The sequence below is a fragment of the Rhinopithecus roxellana genome, chromosome 11, assembly GCF_007565055.1.
Source record: "Rhinopithecus roxellana isolate Shanxi Qingling chromosome 11, ASM756505v1, whole genome shotgun sequence".
Classification (NCBI taxonomy): domain Eukaryota; kingdom Metazoa; phylum Chordata; class Mammalia; order Primates; family Cercopithecidae; genus Rhinopithecus; species Rhinopithecus roxellana.
Genome location: NC_044559.1, coordinates 138,563,633 through 138,581,751, shown reverse-complemented (window position 1 = coordinate 138,581,751; position 18,119 = coordinate 138,563,633). Strand labels below are relative to the sequence as shown.

Sequence of the window (18,119 nt, the reverse complement as noted above, 5' to 3'; positions counted from 1 at the left end):
AAGGCTAAATGGAGAGAAGAGGAGGAGGGAGGGCAGGAGAGATGGAGAGAGGGTGTATGCCGGCCAGTGGAGGGAGGCACCCTGATTAGACTTTTGGTGTGTGGATGCTTGTTTGTTTTATAGGCGCAGGTGCAGACATGCACACATGCACAGGCATGTACACTCATAATGCACACGTGCAACTATGTACACACACACCCATGCCTGTTGCACACATGCACAAAGCACACATGTGCATACGCACACCTCCTAAGATACACGTACACTCAAGCACATGAACATGTGCGCACACAAGGTCACACAAACACACATGGATGCACGGTGCCCTAGACGATGCCTGCTGCCATGTCTTTGCTCCGGGGAGGTGCTTGGGGATACCTGCTGTCCATTTCTCTCCTTTTCCTGCCAGTGACCCTGGCTTTTCCCTGACACTTAAGCTCACACTCTGTATTACCTTTAACACTAGTTTCGCAGATTTCACAGGTGCCAAGTGATGACTCAAGGCTTTAACTTGCAAGCTTTTTGTCACCATGAAGTAGTTTGCTCCTGGCTGGGCCTGCCCTATTTCCATGTGCTGTCCCTCTTCTGTCTTTCTCATTGGGGTGTCAGGGGTATTTTCTATGTCTCACTTTGTGCAGGTCTCTGCTCATATGATGGGGTGGGTATCCAGAGCCTTGTGACGGGAGGGGTCCCTGTTGGTCATGACCTGCTTCATCTTGGGGAAGTGACTTCCTGGGCCCTCACCCATCCTGCCTGCGTAGCTGCAGCCTCCTCCCTTGTTGGGTCCCACTGTGCTGGGCATGATGCTGTGTCCCCACCCCATGCATTGTGTCCCCCCAATCCCTGGATGCATTCTCCACTGTCCCCTGTGCATATGGCAGGCTGGCGCTCAGTGTGGTGGGCTCCCTTCCCCTGGACCAGAGGCCCTGCGTCCCAAGCTGAGTTCTGACTGCTGCCACCTCCCTGAGCCCTGAGTCCCACACACCAGTGGGGGCAGGAAGGATCTCTGAGGACGGTGCCTGTGCGCTGACTTTTTAGCAAGCTCCTGGGCAATGTGGTCAGGCTTGAGAGCCCCATCTGGAGGAAGCCTCCCAGCCTGGCATTCCTGCCTTTCCCACACTCCTGTGTTGCTGAAACCCTGGATGCTCTGAGTGTGGCTGAGGAGGGGTGGCCAAGGGACATGGATACAGGACCCCAGGAAGAGCCTCAGGAAAGACTCATGGACCCCAGGAGGCAGAAGAGGATGTGGAAGGGCTAAATCCACTATGGTACCTTGAAGTGCTTTTCAAGGGTGCCCATGTGTGAGGGTGGAGGCTCTGACTCAGATGACTGGGGAGAGGTATGCCTGACACTGTGGCCAATGGGCTCCTGCCCAGGTATGCTGGTGCCTGGAAGGATGCTGCCTTGCACATCAGAAAGCTCAGCTGACTCCCATTCACCCGCTCCTTCACGCCTTCTGCCTAAAGCCATGAGTGTTTCAGTACATGGAACATTATTCTCCAAAAGGGAGCACTAATGGTATGGCCTGAGGGAAATTCCAGAAGGCTTAGGGGTTCCCCACTGACCCAAGGGACAGGGCTGGCTGCCAGACAACCTTCCCTGGAGCCTGTGGGTCTGCTTGGGTGAGGGTTCGGCTGGGGCCATCAGTGGCCTCTGCCCAGGGGTGCTGACCAGCCTTGGAGGAGCCTGGAGAGGCCTTTCTGCAGACTGTAGCTGTGTGTGCAGGAGGCTTGAGTCTGGCAGACATCAGGCCTGAGCCTGGGGACAGCGTGAGCCCTCAAACCCCACTGGAGGCAGGGGCTGTCTGAGGAGCCTCTGGAGCTCACTGAGGGCTTGCTTCATTTTGCTTCGTGTTTTGCCAGCACCCTTGTGAATTGGCATCATGGGCCCCACTTCATGCCCTGGAGAGGATAGAGAGGTATGCGCTATCACCCTCAGGGTTTGGACCCGAAGCTCTTGGACAATGTGGTGTGGTCCGGTAATGAGGTGGCACCAGCAGGGCAGGGTCGGGGGCTACAGCCTTTTTGTCCCTTGACCCTCCTCCTGGAACCCAAGGCCACGTGGGCTGAGCCTCATCAGGGCCTCTGCAGCACCGGTGTGGTCTTCGTCAGCCCCCGTGGAGCACTGGGCTCCTGCTTCTCTGTTCTGCAAGGTCTGTCACCTGCCTCAGGCCACCTTCCATTCTCCAAAACCAGTGGACGCCTCTCACTTGCCATTGCTTGACCCTGTAGGCTGTGCCTTTTAGAACAGGGAGCAGGGTTTGCCCCAACTCTGCCTTTGTTCTTGGGGGGATGAGCAGAGGGAGGCTTAGGCCCCTTCCTCCACATCCCTTCTTCCCTTAGGTGTGGCCACAGCTGACCTAGATAGGCCCTGAGGTGCCAACAGCTTCTGCCTGTCCTGGCCCAGATGTTCTCTCTTATTTTTCTCTCCTTCAGTTTTCTTCATGCGATTGAAGTGTAACACACACAGAAACATGCCTGAGCCAGAGCCACAGTGTACACTTAGTGATTTTTCATAGGGTGACTCCGCGGGGACACTCAGATCCAGCCCCTTTCAGCCCCTGCCCCAGGGCAGCACCCCAGACCCCTAGGGTGCCCTCCCTGGCCCTGAGCTGGCTCCGCGTGGGGCCAACCTTAGATGCTCTTTGTGCATGGTGTCCTTGACTCCCTGCCCTTGCCTGTGGTTGTCTGGGCGGGTTATCCTCGGCCTGGAGCGTTCCATTGAGTGACACATACCGCAGCTTGGTGGAAACCCAGTCTCCTGTGGGGGATGCTTGGGTCATTTTCAGTTGGAAGCCCTTGTGAGTAGGGCTGCTACAGACACTCCTGTGTGTGTCCTTTGGTGTGAGTCTCTAGTGTTTCTGCCCGACCTCCATCCAGGATGGAATTTCTGGTCCTGGTGTGGTCGGTGTTCATAGGCATGATTGGGCTGTTTTCCTGCCTGGCTGCACCAGCTGACCCTGCCGTGCCACCAGCAGCTGAGAGTTTGCGTTGTGCCATCTTGTCAGCACGTGGCATTTTCTGGCTTTTGATAGTAGCCATGCTGCCGGGTGTGCAGGGTGCCACACTGCAGTTTAGCGCCCTCCCCAGATGAGTCATGGAACTGGGTGCTCTCTTAGGCCTGTCACCCCTTGGATAGCCTTCTTTCAGTGAAATATGTCTTCAAGTCTTTTGCCCATTTGTAAAATATTGAGTCTTCTGACTTTTTTTTATTTACGTGAGTTCTTTATATATTTTCAATATGAGTCCTGTGCTGGATATATACAACCAAATCCGTATCCACACCTGTGTCTCTATATCTGTCTACACACCCACACACACACACGTGCACACACATAGGTTCTGAGTGCCTCTGTGTACAGACATGTTACAGTCACTGGGATGTAGCAGTAAACAAAACAAAGATCCTGCCCTCATGGAGGTCGCATTCTCAGGAGAGCAGATGAACGAACCAGGAGGTGGAAAGGCTCTGCTGGATCCAGTAACCTTGAGGAAAACCGTTCCATGGCGGGAACCTGCTGGGGCAGAGGGTGGCATTGCAGCTGTGTTAGTGGGAAGGTGGCCTGTCGGGGTGGGGGACACAGACACTGCAGAGCACATTGCACTCAGGCGAGGGTGGGCAGGGCATGTCAAGGCTGAGCAGGGAGCACTGAGGTCCCTGATGGGGCTATTCGTTAGGACTCTGCCTTCATTGAGATTGAGGTGGGAGTCACAGAGCTTCTGACTCAGGTTCTAAGAGATCCCCTCTGGCTGCTGTGTGGAGACAGCAAGGGTAGACTCTGAGAGGGAGCCTTTGCGAGTGTAGTAGTCTGTTCTCACACTGCTATAAAGAAGGGCCTTGGTCGGGCACGGTGGCTCATGCCTGTAATCTCAGCACTTTGGGAAGCTAAGGTGGGCAGATCACTTGGGTCAGGAGTTTGAGACCAGCCTGGCCAACATGGTGAAACCCCGTCTCTACTAAAAAAACAAAAATTAGCCGGGCATGGTGGTGTGCGCCTGTCATCCCAGCTACTCAGGAGGCCGAGGCAAGAGAATCGCTTAAACCCAGAAGGTGGAAGTTGGAGTGAGCTGAGATCATGTCACTGCACTCCAGCCTGGGCGATAGAGGGAGACTCCATCTCCAAAAAAAAAAAAAAAAAAGCCGGAGACTGGGTAATTTATAAAGAAAAGAGGTTTAATTGGATCATGGCTCTGCAAACTGTATAGGAATCGTGGCAGCATTTGCTTCTGGGAAGGCTTCAGGGAGCTTTCACTCATGGTGGAAGACAGAGTGGGAGCAGGCAGGTCTGACATGGCAGGAGCAAGTGAGAGAAGGGGGAGGTGCCCCACAATTTCAAACAGTCGGATCCCTCCAGAACTCACTCACTCACTAACAGAGAACAGTGCTGAGGGGATGGTGCTAACCCATTCATGAGAACTCCGCCCCCATGATCCAGTCGCCTCCCGCCAGGCCCCACCTCCAACACTGGAGATTACAATTGAACATGAGATTTGGGTGGGGACACACACCCAAATCATATCAATGGGAGTCCAGCCTCCTGTCCTGAGACCCTCAACTCAGAACCTTGACAGCTTGCCTGCTCTAGGCTTCGCCATCCTCAGAGCAGCATCTGTTGCTCTGGTCAGAGGCAGCCCTGTTCCAGGCCTTGTGCCTTGCCCCTAGAGGAGGCATCTGGAGAAAGTGCCTCTTCCTGTGTGTCTGGTCTCCCTGAAGCCCCAGCAGATGGCCACTGGCCCCACCACACCTGGCTTTTTCTCTGCTTTCTGAAGTGGCAGTGGGATTCTGCCTCAGGCCCCACCGGCCCTCCCTGCAGGACAGCCTCAGTCCCAGCTGCAGGGATATAAGCAGGACGCCTGGCAGGGCTCAGCCCCAGCACAGCAGCCTCCTCGCATCCTCAGGCACCAGGAAGGATGTGGGTCAGGTCACACATGAATGCTGAGGTCACACTGGTGGGTAGAGGAGATAGCACCATCTGTGTCAGCCAGAGACGGGGGCAAGGGCCCCATTCCTCCTGGGGAAATGTCTGCCTTATCAAGGTCCTTGGGTGACACTGGTGCAATCTGGGATAAGCACGATGGGAAGTGACCCTGTGACTGCATAAGAAGGCTTGTGGGACTGCCCACCCATCCACCACCTCCTCTAGAGTGTCACATTCAGGGAGGCAGAGGGGATGATGCTCGCTCTGGAGTCAGGCGGCAGCAGGGCCAACTGCTCACACAGACTTCCTGAGACAACACTGGGGTCACCCCAGGGCCGAGATGTTCTGCAGGGCCATGGTACAGGGCTGAGGAAGGCAGGGGCAGGTGCCTGGAAGGCTTCCCCAGGAGCAAGACACCAGGCTTCACCTTCTTGGTGCTCTCCATGAAGCTACCTGAAGGGACAGGGTGGCCCTGCAGGCCCAGACCATCCTGATGCCACCTGTCCACCTGCCAAGGTCACCATGAGCTTTGCATCTTCTGGCTGGCCTGAAACAAGATACAGAAGCAAAAGTGGGGGAGGACATTGTGAAAGCTGGAGGGCCACTATGCCATTTCTGCCTGGTTGCCTCGTACTCCCTGCACTGCCCACCCAGAAGCACTGCGTACCGCGCAGTAATGTATAGTGCATGCTCTGAGCAGTGGGAAGTGGTTCCAGGCCAGGCCAACACTCACTGGTAGAGAAGAGCGGGTGAGAGGGCAGTGCTCCGGGAGAAGAACTCCTGTCTCCAGGCCTTTGAGCTGGCTTGAGGGAGCCCAGTGAATGGACCCAGCACAGCCCCTACTTTCCCAAGACAGAGACAACTGCCCATCCAACCAGCCTGGTAGGTACTCTTGCTGCTAGTAAGTGAGCAGGCAAATAAGCTGGGAGGCAGAGGGCCTCTGGCAAGGCCTGGGCAAGAGCTGTGGGGTGGAGGTGGGGTGAGGATATGGGCGTCCCGGGTCGGCCGGATGTCGTCAGGGTCACGATTGTCCATCAGCCCGTGGCTTACGAGCTCTCCGGGGTTGTCAGAGCCTCTCTGTGAGGTTCAACCTGAGCATACCCAGCTCCTCCCTAGAGGCCGCCCCGCCGCCCAGCTCGGACTCCCCCAGAGCCAGTGGGTCTCTCACCCAGCTCAGGTGCTGGATGCTCCAATCCAGACCCCAGGAGAGGGCGCTCTTCGGTTCCGCGAATCTTTCCCGTCCACATCCTCTGAGGGAGTGGGGTCCACCACAGGGACTCGCGGAGGGGGAGCCCTGTCATCTGACAGATTCCTTCTGAGGTTGGGGCTCTGGGGGCGGGAGGCACCTCACTGTGCCATGTGCCCGGCCCACCCCTCGCCACGGCTCAGATCAGTCCTCCCACAAAAGCAGCTGCCGTGTCCCCCGCGTTCCAAGGAAATGGAAGGACAGGGAGTTCTGTGCGACGCCCGTCTCAGGCCAGAGATGTGTGGAGTGAGCTCCCCGTCAGGGGAGGCATTCAAGCCGAACGCTGGCGGAGCACCTGCTGTAGTTCCGTAGTGGATGTCTACGATCAGGTGAGGCCGGGGCGGGGTGAGAGGCGTCCCCTCCTGGAGCCAAGCGCCGACCCACGCTGCGCCCCTTCGCCGGCTCCGCGCGCTAGCACTGACCCCCAGCACAGCCGACCCCGGACGCCCCGCCCAGCCCCACACCCCGGCACCTACGACGCCCCCACCCTTAGTGCCAGGCGCGCGCCCAGCCCAGGCGGCGCCCCCTGACAGCAGTGCAGGCCGCCCCAGGTCCCTGCACCACCTCCCGCCGTGCTCCTAGCCTCGGCCCCGCCCCACGTTCCTGGCTGGCCTCGCGGCCCCTCTGCGCAGCCCGGACCCCGCGGTCCCCAGCCCAGTCCCTCGGTTCCCCGCATCCCGGGTCCCACCCCTCCAGCGGAGGCGCCCGGCGGCAGGGGGTGGCGCAGGAGTGGGCGCTTGCTCAACTGGCGGGCAGAGGAACCGCCGCTCGCTGGAGGCGGCGGCCAGAATGTTCCTGGAGCCCGAGGTAGGGCTGCGGCGGGACCGCGGGGCAGGGTTCTTGCGTTATCGGGCTCGGGAGGGGTGCGACGGTCCCCTGCATCTCGACTCGCGCGGGAAGGAGCCCGTCCTGAGGACCCACGCGCCTTCCTCTGTGCGTCCCCACTGGAGCACCTGCTGCCAGGTGGGCGGCGCCCAGCCTGCCCCTTCTTCTGCCCTGCCCTTCACGGTGCGGCCCGCAGACGCTGAGAGCACAGCCTCTCCTATGAGCCTGGAAGGGGTGGGGACAGGCGCCCCAGCAGGCACCGGAGGGGTCTGCCCGGGACGGGCACTTTCGGGTGTACAGGAGTCCGGACTACTTGAGGGGCGCAGAACCACCTGTTGCTCCGAGAAGGATGTGCCGGGCGAGGGGTGGTCCACGGTGTGTGGTCTGTGTGAAGTGGTGGCAGGGAAGGGCTGCGGAAGCGCGGGCGCGCTTATTCATGGCACGTGGGAGGGAGGCGGCCGTGCCTGTGCCTTGTGAGCCCCACGCGCGCCTGTGCGTTTAGGGAGAATGGAGCCCAGCGTGGGGCTTTGAGGAGTGTGCGCTCCAGGGCGAGGGCGCTGTGGGGTGCAGGTGGAGAACTGGCCCCAGAGAGGACCTGAGCGTGGAGCACAGGCATTTCTCACGCTGTTTATGGAGACCCACTCCAAGAGGCGCAAGGCAGTGTGATTCGGGTGCGGCAGCCCCCTGGGTTCTGAGCGCCCACAGCATGGAGTTGAGCCCCCGCCAGCCCTGGCCACGTGAACGATGCAGGACTCATCTGTCCCTTTCTTCCTTCACTTAGCACGCATTTATTGGGCCTCTGCTGTGTGTAGGCACTGCGGTTCAGCAGGGAACCGAACACCACAGGAAGGAGGGTGTTGTCCTCACGGTGCCCACACAGGAAAGAAACAAACACAATGGGCAGGTAAAATGGGTGGAGCGCCGCCTGGTGCTGAGGGTTAGAGGAGAAGCAGTGTAGGAGAGCCCGCAGGGCCTGGGAGGAGTTCAGTGGTGAGGGTAGTTCAGGTCATTCTGCAGCAACAGAGCAGCCCCAAGTCCCTCGGCTCACAACAACATGGTGCAGTTTCCACTCACTGGTGTCAGCCCTGGTCCAGGCCACCCTCATTCAGGGACCCAGGCCGACGGCATCACATGGTAGGGGAGGGGGGAGGGCCCTGCACTGGCATTTAAATACCCCAGCCCAGTACTCCAGTCACTGCTGTGAAACAGGTGGACCCCACGGCCCCACCCAGTTTCATTCGGACCTGCAATGACAGTCCTGCTCCCCCAGCAACCAGGGGTCTGACACACTTGGTGCCCAGCGTGCTGACCACCAGTGAAGAGGGGGCTGTCTGTGCCTTAGGTACAGTGGCTAGAGGAGATATGTGCACAGGACCTGCTGAAGGAGGGGAGGGAGGGAGCTATGTGGGGTGCATACTAGGAAAAGGCCAGGGCAGAACTTTGAAGTGGAAGCTGCCTGCATGTTGGGGCCAGATTGGAGACTGGGGCATCAGGAGCAGAGCCCGTGAGGAGGTGGGACAGTGAGGTCAGCGAGGTGGCGTGGCTGGGAGAGCCAGCGGGGTGACTGGGCTGCAGTGGGAGGTAGTGGAGCAGGGTGTGCTCCCCATGGGGCTACCATGGCACTGCTGGCTGCTGCTGGGAGGGGTGAGGCTAGCAAGGTCCCACCCCAGTGGTCCGGGGACAGATGAGAGTCCCAGCCTTGGGAGATGGCAGAAGAGGAGGAGAAGGGAAGGACTGATTCTCGGGGTATTCTGAAGGCAAAACCTGGAGGTCGTGCTGGGTAGGCTGTTTTCATTGAGGTGGGAAAGAGTCAGGCTGGTGCAGGAAGGAGGGTGTTGCCCTTAGAGGTGGGCAAGATGGCAGGTGCAGCAGGTGGGAGCAGGGACAGTTCAACACCTCCAACCCCGGAGGTGTTGCCTGGCAGGGGTATGGGTAGTCTAGAGTCCAGGGAGAGGTCTAGGCTGCATGTGCTCATGCAGAGCCTGGCTTGCTCCACCCTGCAGGTTCCTTGCTGCCCTGCCTCCTGGCCACACTGCCCACACCTGCATCTGCTGGCTCAGGACAGTACAGCCCTGGGCCCCAGCCTGCCCAGGCCCAAAGCCCATCTTGCTGGGCCTGCTAACTTGAGCCACCTTCTTTCAGCTCCCCCAGGAGAGGTGGGATAAGGACTTTAGCCCTCAGCGGGGTATAGGCCAGGGGAAGGAGAGCAGAGCCCCATGGCCTCTTATGTTAGCCCGCCCCCTCTGTGTGTTGGGAGTCCAGGCCTGGCCAGGATGCAGGGGGCACTGGGGACAGCACAACCCAGGGTCACACGCTCACAGATGCATGGGCCACAGCAGTGCCATCCGTTGGAGGGGGAGGGGCGGGCAGTCAGGAAGGGCTGCCTGGGGGAGAGAGTATCACACTGGCTTTGGTGGGATGCATGAGAATTGACTTAGTACAGGGGAAGCTGCCTGCATCCCCCACACTTTTGGGCTTTTGGGCCTCGCCCTCCAGGGAACTGCTGGTGAATGACCAGAGGAAGGAGACCAAACTATCATATCAACCTCCCTTTTCCCCCTTAACCCACTGGAAAACCCCTGGTTATCCTTGGAAGCTGATCTCAGAATCACCTCCTCCATGAAGCCCTTGTGACTACTTCCTACAGAGTTAGTTCCCCACCCCTGTGCCTCCCTGACACCCAGCATGGACCCCCAATCCTGAAGAGATCATGCCATGCCATGGAGTTGTGTCTGTTTCCCCAGAGACACTAAGGTCCATGGGCTGTTCCATTCTGAATGTGTGGCATAGACCACAAGGGCCTCAAGGGATGCTGACTTGACTGAACAAGTTCTGGAGGGAAGGAGGAAGGAAGGAAGGAACAAAGATGAGGGCAGGAAGTGGCCCGTATAGGCTCTCTACTTCTTGCTTTACATCTGGGGAAACTGAGGTCCAGAGGGGCTGTGTCTTGCCTGAGGTTAGCCAGGAGGTCAGGAGTCAGAGCTGGCTCCTGGGTCATGAGGGCTCCACTGTGTGGCTTCTCGGCTGCCTGGGTCCCTGTGGGTTCCAGGACAAGGGGAGTTCAGAAGCTGATGGGACACGAGGCCTGGGGGCTCCTGAGGGAACCCTGGGGACAGTCAGGTGGGAGTCTGTGGATGGTGTGGGTCTTGGAGGAGGATGGCAGCCAAGACCCCCCCGCCAGCTTCTCTGTTTCTTTTTTTCTTTTCTTTTCTTGAGACAGAGTTTCGCTCCTGTTGCCTAGGCTGGAGTGCAATGACATGATCTCACCGCAGCCTCCACCTCCCAGGTTCAAGTGATTCTCCTGCCTCAGCCCCCCGAATAGCTGGGATTACAGGCATGTGCCACCACGCCTGGCTAATTTTGTATTTTTAGTAGAGATGGGGTTTCTCCATGTTGGTCAGGCTGGTCTCGAACTCCTGACCTCAGATGACCTGCCCGCCTTGGCCTCCCAAAGTGCCGGGATTACAGCCATGAGCCACCGAACCCAGCCTCCTGTTTCTTCTTCTGGCCCCTGCTGCTGGCTGGGCCCTGGCCCTGTGGCCCCTGGCACCACTGGCCCAGTGGAGTTTTGTTGGCAAAGCTGGTGTCTTGCAGTCTCAGGCTTGGGGAATAACCCCACCCCTGCCATGTCACCGCCCACACCCGCCTTCTGGGCCAGAACCCAGCCCCTGGCATTTCCCAAATGTCACTGTGACCGCCGCCAGCCACCCCTGCCCCGCCTTGGGCCGGTAAGTGTGCGTGAGTGCCGCACTCTTCTCCCTCCCCCTCCCTGTGGGTGAGGAGGCTCAGCCTTCAACTCTGGCCCCAACCTGAGTATGACTTCTCTGGGGGCATCCCTGGGGCCACATACAACAGGTGTCCTTAAAACAGGGACTGGCATGTTCCTAGAGTGCCCAGCCTGAGGGGGCAGTGGTGTGGGGTGTTTTGGGTGGGTGACCAGGAAAAGTGGCTTTAGGGGAGCTGAGCTGGTTGGCAGAGCAGGCCCACTGTGGACATCGTGTTCCTGGGTGATGGCGATGGAGCTTAGAGAGCTGAGAGATTCCTGGACACACACACACCCACACACACACCCACACACAGACACCCACACACAAAGACACACAGACACAGAGACACACAAACACACAGACACATGCAGGCACACACACAGACACAGACACAGAGAGAGACAAAGACACACATACACAAAGATACACACAGAGAGAAACAGACACAGAGACCCCCCCTCAGCAGACCCCCACACACAGACACGCACACACACAGAGACACACACAGGCACACACACAGAGAGACACAGAGACACACACAGAGACAGAGACACAAAGACACGCACACACACAGACACATACGGAGACACAGACACATAGACACATGCAGGCACACACACACAGAAACAGAGACACACTAACACAGAGACACACAGACACATACAGAGACACACAGGCACACCTCCCCCTACTGCCACTGGTGTGGGCATCTCCATACCAGCTCCACACAGACTTAATGTGCAGAAACCTATGCCCAGGGGAGGTAGATAGGTAAGCTATTGATTTTTTAAAAGTTTATGTTAGGTAATTGATTATTGATATCTTACTAGTTTGAACAGATTTTTAGTTTGGCTTCCCAGAAAACCCAAGAAATTAATTATATTACTTGCACATAAGGAACAGCCAACTTCTTTATTTCTAATGTATCTTTAGTTTTCTTATCTTACTGTGTTTTCTAAAAGGTGCAACATTAAATAATAGCAGTTGTCCTTGGCTTGATCTTCATTTAATGAGGAGGCCGTTCATGTGTTACTAAGTCTGAAATCGGCCCTATATTTCCAATAGGTATTTGTCATCATGGACAGTATGCTGGAATCCTACATTAATTGCCAAGAGTGCACACCACGAATGGATATTCAGTTTTATCAAAGGCTTTCCTATATCTACCAAAATCATCAAATGCCTTTCCTCCTTGGACTTATTAATGTGTTGACTTATTAACTCTTATGAGCTAAATCATCCTCTTGTTCGTGGAATAAAGCCCACTGGGTCAGGCTCTATTGTGCTTAAAAATGCTGCTGAGTTCGTTTTACTGATGTGTTGCTATGTTGCTGAGGGTATTTTTCACTATTTTCAGAAGTAAGAATTTATGCGTATTTTTCTACTAGGAGACATTTGTCACGTTTATAAATCATGCTATTTTAGCTTTATAAAATGCATAGGAAGCCTTTTCAATATGAATTGTGTAGCTGAAATAGTTTATATATCGTATAAAATTATCTTATCCTCAAAGACTTGAAATAATTCATTTTAGAAACTATTTCAGCCAGGGCTTGCTTTTATTTTTTCTAGAGGCTTAGTTGGCTGTCAACTTAATTTGTACTATGGTTATTGGTCTTTTTGGGTTCTAAACATTTTAGTCTATTTTTGGTTACTTATATTTTCTAGATAATATAACCATTCAAAGTTCTTGCAGATCATTTACCAGAGATTTAGGTAGTTGTTTGTTTTAAACTTTCTTCTACGTATCTGGAGTTAGATTTCCTTTTTTCTTTTCTTTTTTTTTTTTTTTTTTTTTTTTTGAGACGGAGTCTCGCTCCGTCGCCCAGGCTGGAGTGCGGTGGCCGGATCTCAGCTCACTGCAAGCTCCGCCTCCCGGGTTCACGCCATTCTCCTGCCTCAGCCTCCCGAGTAGCTGGGACTACAGGCGCCCGCCACCTCGCCCGGCTAGTTTTTTGTATTTTTTTTTTTTGTATTTTTTTTTTTATTAGAGACGGGGTTTCACCGTGTTAGCCAGGATGGTCTCGATCTCCTGACCTCGTGATCCACCCGTCTCGGCCTCCCAAAGTGCTGGGATTACAGGCTTGAGCCACTGCGCCCAGCAGATTTCCTTTTTTCATGCCCAATGTATTTTTCATGTCCTTCCTTTCTTCCTTCTTCTCTCCTTCCCTTTCTTTTTTTAAATAAATTTTTATAATTTTTTTAAAGAAATAGAGACAGGGTGTCTAGAGCCCCCCAAAGTCCTGGGATTACAGGCATGATCCAGGGTGCCTGGCCCTCCCTCCCTTTCTTCTTTCCTTTTGTTGATTAGAATTGCAAGAGGGTTATCCTTGAAATCTGTGTTTTCAAAGAATCAGCTCTTGAAGTTTATAAGGAGTTCTACTTTATTTTTTGATTAAGTCATCTAATTTGCCTTTTAGCAGTTTCTTCTTCCAGTTTGTTTCGCTATTTTGTTGAGAAGCTCTTTAAGTTTTTTGAAACAAGTGCTTAGTGTTTACTTCAGTATGTTATTGAAGTCTATGATCTTTTCTCTGAGTACAGCTTTGGCCATATCAAATTCCAACCAGAGTTTCCTATAAAGGTTATTTTTCTGACATCTCTAATTGGAACTTGAATCTTTAACACAGGCATGATTTAGGGAATTTTTTATGAAGTGGGTATTTTTTTTTTGGCTTATCAGTTATGTATTAATATCCAACTATAGTACATTGTGCTCATGTCATTCTCTCACCTGCACACTTCTGTTTGGGGACTTTATGGGGTTTCATTAGTGGTATAACATATGACCATGTGGTAGAGACTCTGGACAGTAGAATGTGCCTTTCCGTTTCTAGACACAGTTTTTCACATATCTTGGTCCCCTATCCAGAGAGCGTGAACTGCAGTATTTTCATCCCTTGGGCATCTACCACTTGCTGGGCAATTTCTGGTTGTGAATCCAGCATGAAGAGGTGCTCACTGTATTTCCTGGGCATAGCTTTGTGTTCTTGGGAGTTTACCTCTAATAGGGTTAGAGAAAAAAAAAAAACCATAAAGTGTTTTTCTTACTCTCCACTCTCAGCCATTCAGCACAACGTTCTGACACCAGATTCTCTAACATTAAGACAGCAGCTGGGTGCCCTGTAATTCAATTTGGACAATATTGGAGGCAGAGTCAGATCCCACAGGTTGAGAACTTGGTCCCACAAGGCTGCCCCCCTCCCTCGACTTCAGATACCATTTGCAAGTGTCAGGTTGTGGCCTATGCTTCTGACCTACCCAGCAAATCAGCCCTCCCAGGACTCACTTCTCAGATTCAATTAATTTACTAGAGCGGCTTACATAATTCAGGGAAGCACTTGCTTCCATTTACCCATTTACTATACAGATTTTTACAGTGGTCACAGATGAACAGTCAGAGGAAGGATGCTCAGGGCAAGGAATGTGAGAAGGAGCGTGGAGCTTCCCCATCCTCCCAGGCACTGCACTGCAGGGCCCTCCACCTGCTCACCTATCCAGAAGCTCCGAACCCGCTCCTTTTGGGATTTTGTGGAGGTCTTGTTATGTGGGCGTGACTGACTGCATCACTGGCCGTTGGTGATGGACCCAACCTTCAGCCTCTCTCTCCTCCCTAGAGCTGGGGTGGGAGTGAAAGTGCTCATCACATGGTTGGTTGCCCTGACAACCAGCCCCCAGCCAGGCTGTCCAGGAGTCCATCAGCACACAGCACACACTTACCACTTTAGTGTTAGGAGAGTGTGCTGGGAAAAAAGACAGCATCATGCACCACATAGTGGTCCCCTGAGATTCATAATACAATATCGTCACTGGGCCTTTTCTATGTTTAGCTGTAGAAATCCTTACCATTGTGTTACATTTGCCTCCAGTATTCAGTGTGGTCACACACTATGCAGGTTGGGAGCCCAGGAGCAATAGGCTGTACCACGGAGCCTGGGTGTGTAGTGGGCTGTGCCATCCTGGTCTGTGTTAAGTCACTCTGTGGGGTTTGCACAATGACAAAATCGCCTAAGATGCATTTCTCAGGAGGTATCCCCGTCGCGAATGGACGCATGACTGTATGTCTTCTTATAAATCACAGTATCCTGGCCCCTCCCTGTGCCTGGGCCACACGGACAGGAAGGTCCAACTTGCAGGCAGGAGGCCTGGGCTGCTTCCAGCCCTGCCCTGTCCTCAGCCCCACACCTGTATCTCATCTGGGAAGTGGAAAGCAGGGCCTCAGAAGCCCCCAGAAGGTGTCACAGGGCCCAGCAGGTGGGAGGCCCTCTGCCCACGGCACTCATTAGTGGTGAGGCTTGTGGGCAGTTTTGTGGGGGCTGGAATCCAGCACAGGCCCCTTGGACCCCAGCCTGATTTCCCCCATCCCACCTTGCTGCCCTGCGCTTGCAGCCTAGCTCGCAAATGCAGCAAGGGCAGCTCCTCCTAGATCAGGCCCTGTCCATCCCACAGGCCTGGCTGGCTCCCCCTGCTGTCACCGTGTCACACCATTCTCCCTCCCCTCGAGCCCTGTGCTGGTTGCCCTGGGTGGCACGTCAGACAGGGTTCTAATTCCAGCTCCTCCAATCCCAGTTTCCCAGACTGGCGCTGGTGACTGAGGCCCTTTGGGCCTCTGTTCCTTCATCTGGAGAAGGGGGAGCAGCAGGAGAGCCACCCTGGGGAGGCGTGGAGGTGGCTGTGTCTGGCTCAGGTTTGAATCAGCCTAGTGGCGCTAACTGATGCAGGGAGGTTTCAGGATGACTCAGTAGCCAATTAAATGCTTACAAATTCACGGTTTATTGGGACGCTTTCACACACCAACAATCATGCAAATATATTCCACACACTCAGGCAGTCATAAGAGAGGCGGGAGTGAACCACAGTGTCAGGGGAGGGGGAGACCAGCTGCTGACTGCCCGAGGTCCATGTTCCCTCAGAGCAGAGGGAGCGTAGACCCCCGGGTGGAGGGATGGGATCTCTAGTCTTCTCCCAGCAGGGCATCTGGTGGCCTCCAAAGGAAAAGAGGCCTCAAGAGTTCTTGAGGGCAGTGCTTCCGCAGGGCTGCACACTGCTTCCCAGCCCCTCCTCTATGGCACCCTGAGGGTCTCCCCGGAAAGGAGTTGGTCATGAGCAGCTTCTTTGTATTTATGGCCCTCTGCAGGAGTGTCCCTGGCCATCATCTTCAGCTGCCTTTTGGCTTTTGGCATCACTTTCTTGTTGGGTCTGGCAAAGGGGTGCCTGGCCACAGCAGATATCACCTGATCATTGCAGTCCACCACACCTGTGCTTGTCACTCTGCACTCTGAGGGCTCAGTAACTTCACTCTAAGCTGAGTTGCTTGTCATAAGTACTCCTTTTCTTTCTTTCTTTCTTTTTTTTTTTAAGACAGAGTCTTGTTGTGTCATCTAGGCTGGAGTGCAGTGGTGCGATCTCAGCTCACTGCAACCTCCACCTCCCGGGTTCAAGCAATTCTCATGCCTCAGCCTCTGGAGTAGCTGAGATTACAGGCATGCACCACCACGCCTGGCTAATTTTTTGTACTTTTAATAGAGATGGGGTTTCACCATGTTGGTTAGGCTGGTCTCGAACTCCTGACCTCAAGTGATCTACCTGCCTCGGCCTCCCATCGTGTTGGGATTACAGGAGTGAGCCACCACACCTGGTGAGATAGGGTCTTGCTCTGTTGCCCAGGCTCTGTCACCCAGGGGTGCAGTGGTACGATCTTGGCACACTGCATCCTTTACCTCCTGGGCTCAAGCAATCCTCCTACCTCAGCCTCCTGAGTAGCTGGGACTACAGGTGCATGCCACTGCCCCTGGTTAATTTTTTTGTAGAGACAGGGATCTCCCTGTGTTGCCCAGGCTGGTCTTGAATTCCTGGGCTCAAGCAATCCTCCCACCTCGGCTTCCTAAAGTGCCGGGATTACAAGTGTGAGCCATTGTGCCTGGCCATTTATTTTGAGACCCTAAGGACCACAACACATTATTACACATTCCTGTGTACTGGTCTGGCCAGTGTCTAACCACTGGTTACCAGCCCCCAGGGCCAGGGGACAGACACACAGCGTGTGACAGGAGAGCTGCCTGTGTCCACAGCATGGGGGTGGCAGTCAGGACGTGTGTCTGGGTGCTGTTTCCCAGAGGCTGCTGGGCTGAGCATCCCCATGGCTCTGTGACCCAGCAGGGAGCTGGGTGCCCCTGCCCCTACCCCCATGACTGGCCCAGAGAGAGCTCCCTGCTCCCACAGTCATCTGCCAGGAGGATGACAATTGAAGTGAGGGAAATGGATTTTTATTTGTTTTGAAACACAAAGGAAGGATCTTTTCTCAGCCGGATTAGTTATCATTTAAAAGAACCATATGGTTTTTATTTTATATCCCAGCACCCTAGGTGGCTGTGGAGGGCAGAGGCTGTGGCTCACCTGGAACAGGTCTGTGTGTGGCCTGCGCGGCTGTCCATCCCTTCCCGCCTCTGGAGGCCCTCAGCCCTGACCCTGCCCGCTCACTGTCCCTCTCTCTTGGTCATGGGCTGCTGCTTTGGGGCTGACCCCAGGGCTGGCTGGATGTGGGCAGTGTGCCCTGGTGGGCCTGGGCAGGACAGGTTGCTGGTGCCTTCCTACTGGAGCCGGCAGGTGCCCTGGCCACTGCCCAGAACTGATGAGCAGCAGGACACCCTACTCTGTCTTGCCATCGTCAGTGGATAACCCATCTAGGACAGGGACCTCAGAGGGCTGATTTCACTTGGGGTGGAATCTGCACACTGCTTCCCAGCCCCCTCCTCCATGGCACCCTGAGGGTCTCCCTGGAAAGGACAGAACTGGCCACCAAGGTTGCCTGAGTTTGCACATGACCCCATCCAAGCCTGTGCCCAGCTCTGCCCCTGGGAGGCCCAGGGCTGCCCACCCATCTGCAGGAGGCTCTTGTTACCCCTGCAGAATCTGATGGTATCGCCCCAAGAGGGAGCGAGGCCAAGGGGAGAGGGTACAGGGACCCCCAGGCAGCCAGAGTGGGAAGCCAGGCTGCCAGCGCCTGCCGGGAAAGGGCAGGGGTTCTCTGAAGTCCCACCTGCTGCATCCGTGGGCCTATTGAGTCTCAAGAATGGAATGGTTCTTGGTGGACAATGACGTTCTGTGCCCTGAGCAGGCCCAGAAGAAGCTGACTAGACAGAAAGGGAAAAGGGAGAGGCAGAAACCCAGACTGGGCAGAATCTGAGGAGTGTGAAGAGGAGACAGCCAGATTCCTTCAGTCAATTCAAATTGTATTGGGTAATAGAAGGGAATTCAGAAGGAAAAAATGAATCATGTGTCTGTAACAAAGCTTTAATCATCTGAGTCGCGCCTGTGGCCAGGCCTCTGGAGCGGGCGCCCTTGCGAGGGGCTGTCGTGCTGGTTC

At 55.0% G+C, this 18,119-nt stretch overlaps 1 protein-coding gene across 3 annotated transcripts in view; it reads left to right on the top strand.

Moving 5' to 3' along the window:
- The first annotated feature begins 5,451 nt into the window (after nucleotides 1-5,451).
- Nucleotides 5,452-18,119, top strand: part of RASGEF1A (RasGEF domain family member 1A) — a 36,010-nt gene continuing 23,342 nt past the window's right edge. The window contains exons 1-2 of one of the 3 annotated variants that reach the window (XM_030940895.1): nucleotides 5,452-5,800; nucleotides 6,327-6,493. In XM_030940895.1, coding sequence (XP_030796755.1) covers nucleotides 5,740-5,800; nucleotides 6,327-6,493 — 228 coding nt within the window. In that variant the 5' untranslated portion in view covers nucleotides 5,452-5,739. Of the gene's footprint in view, nucleotides 5,801-6,326; nucleotides 6,494-6,671; nucleotides 6,972-18,119 lie in introns of those variants that run through there. The other 2 variants (XM_030940897.1, XM_030940896.1) reach the window with 2 other exon arrangements.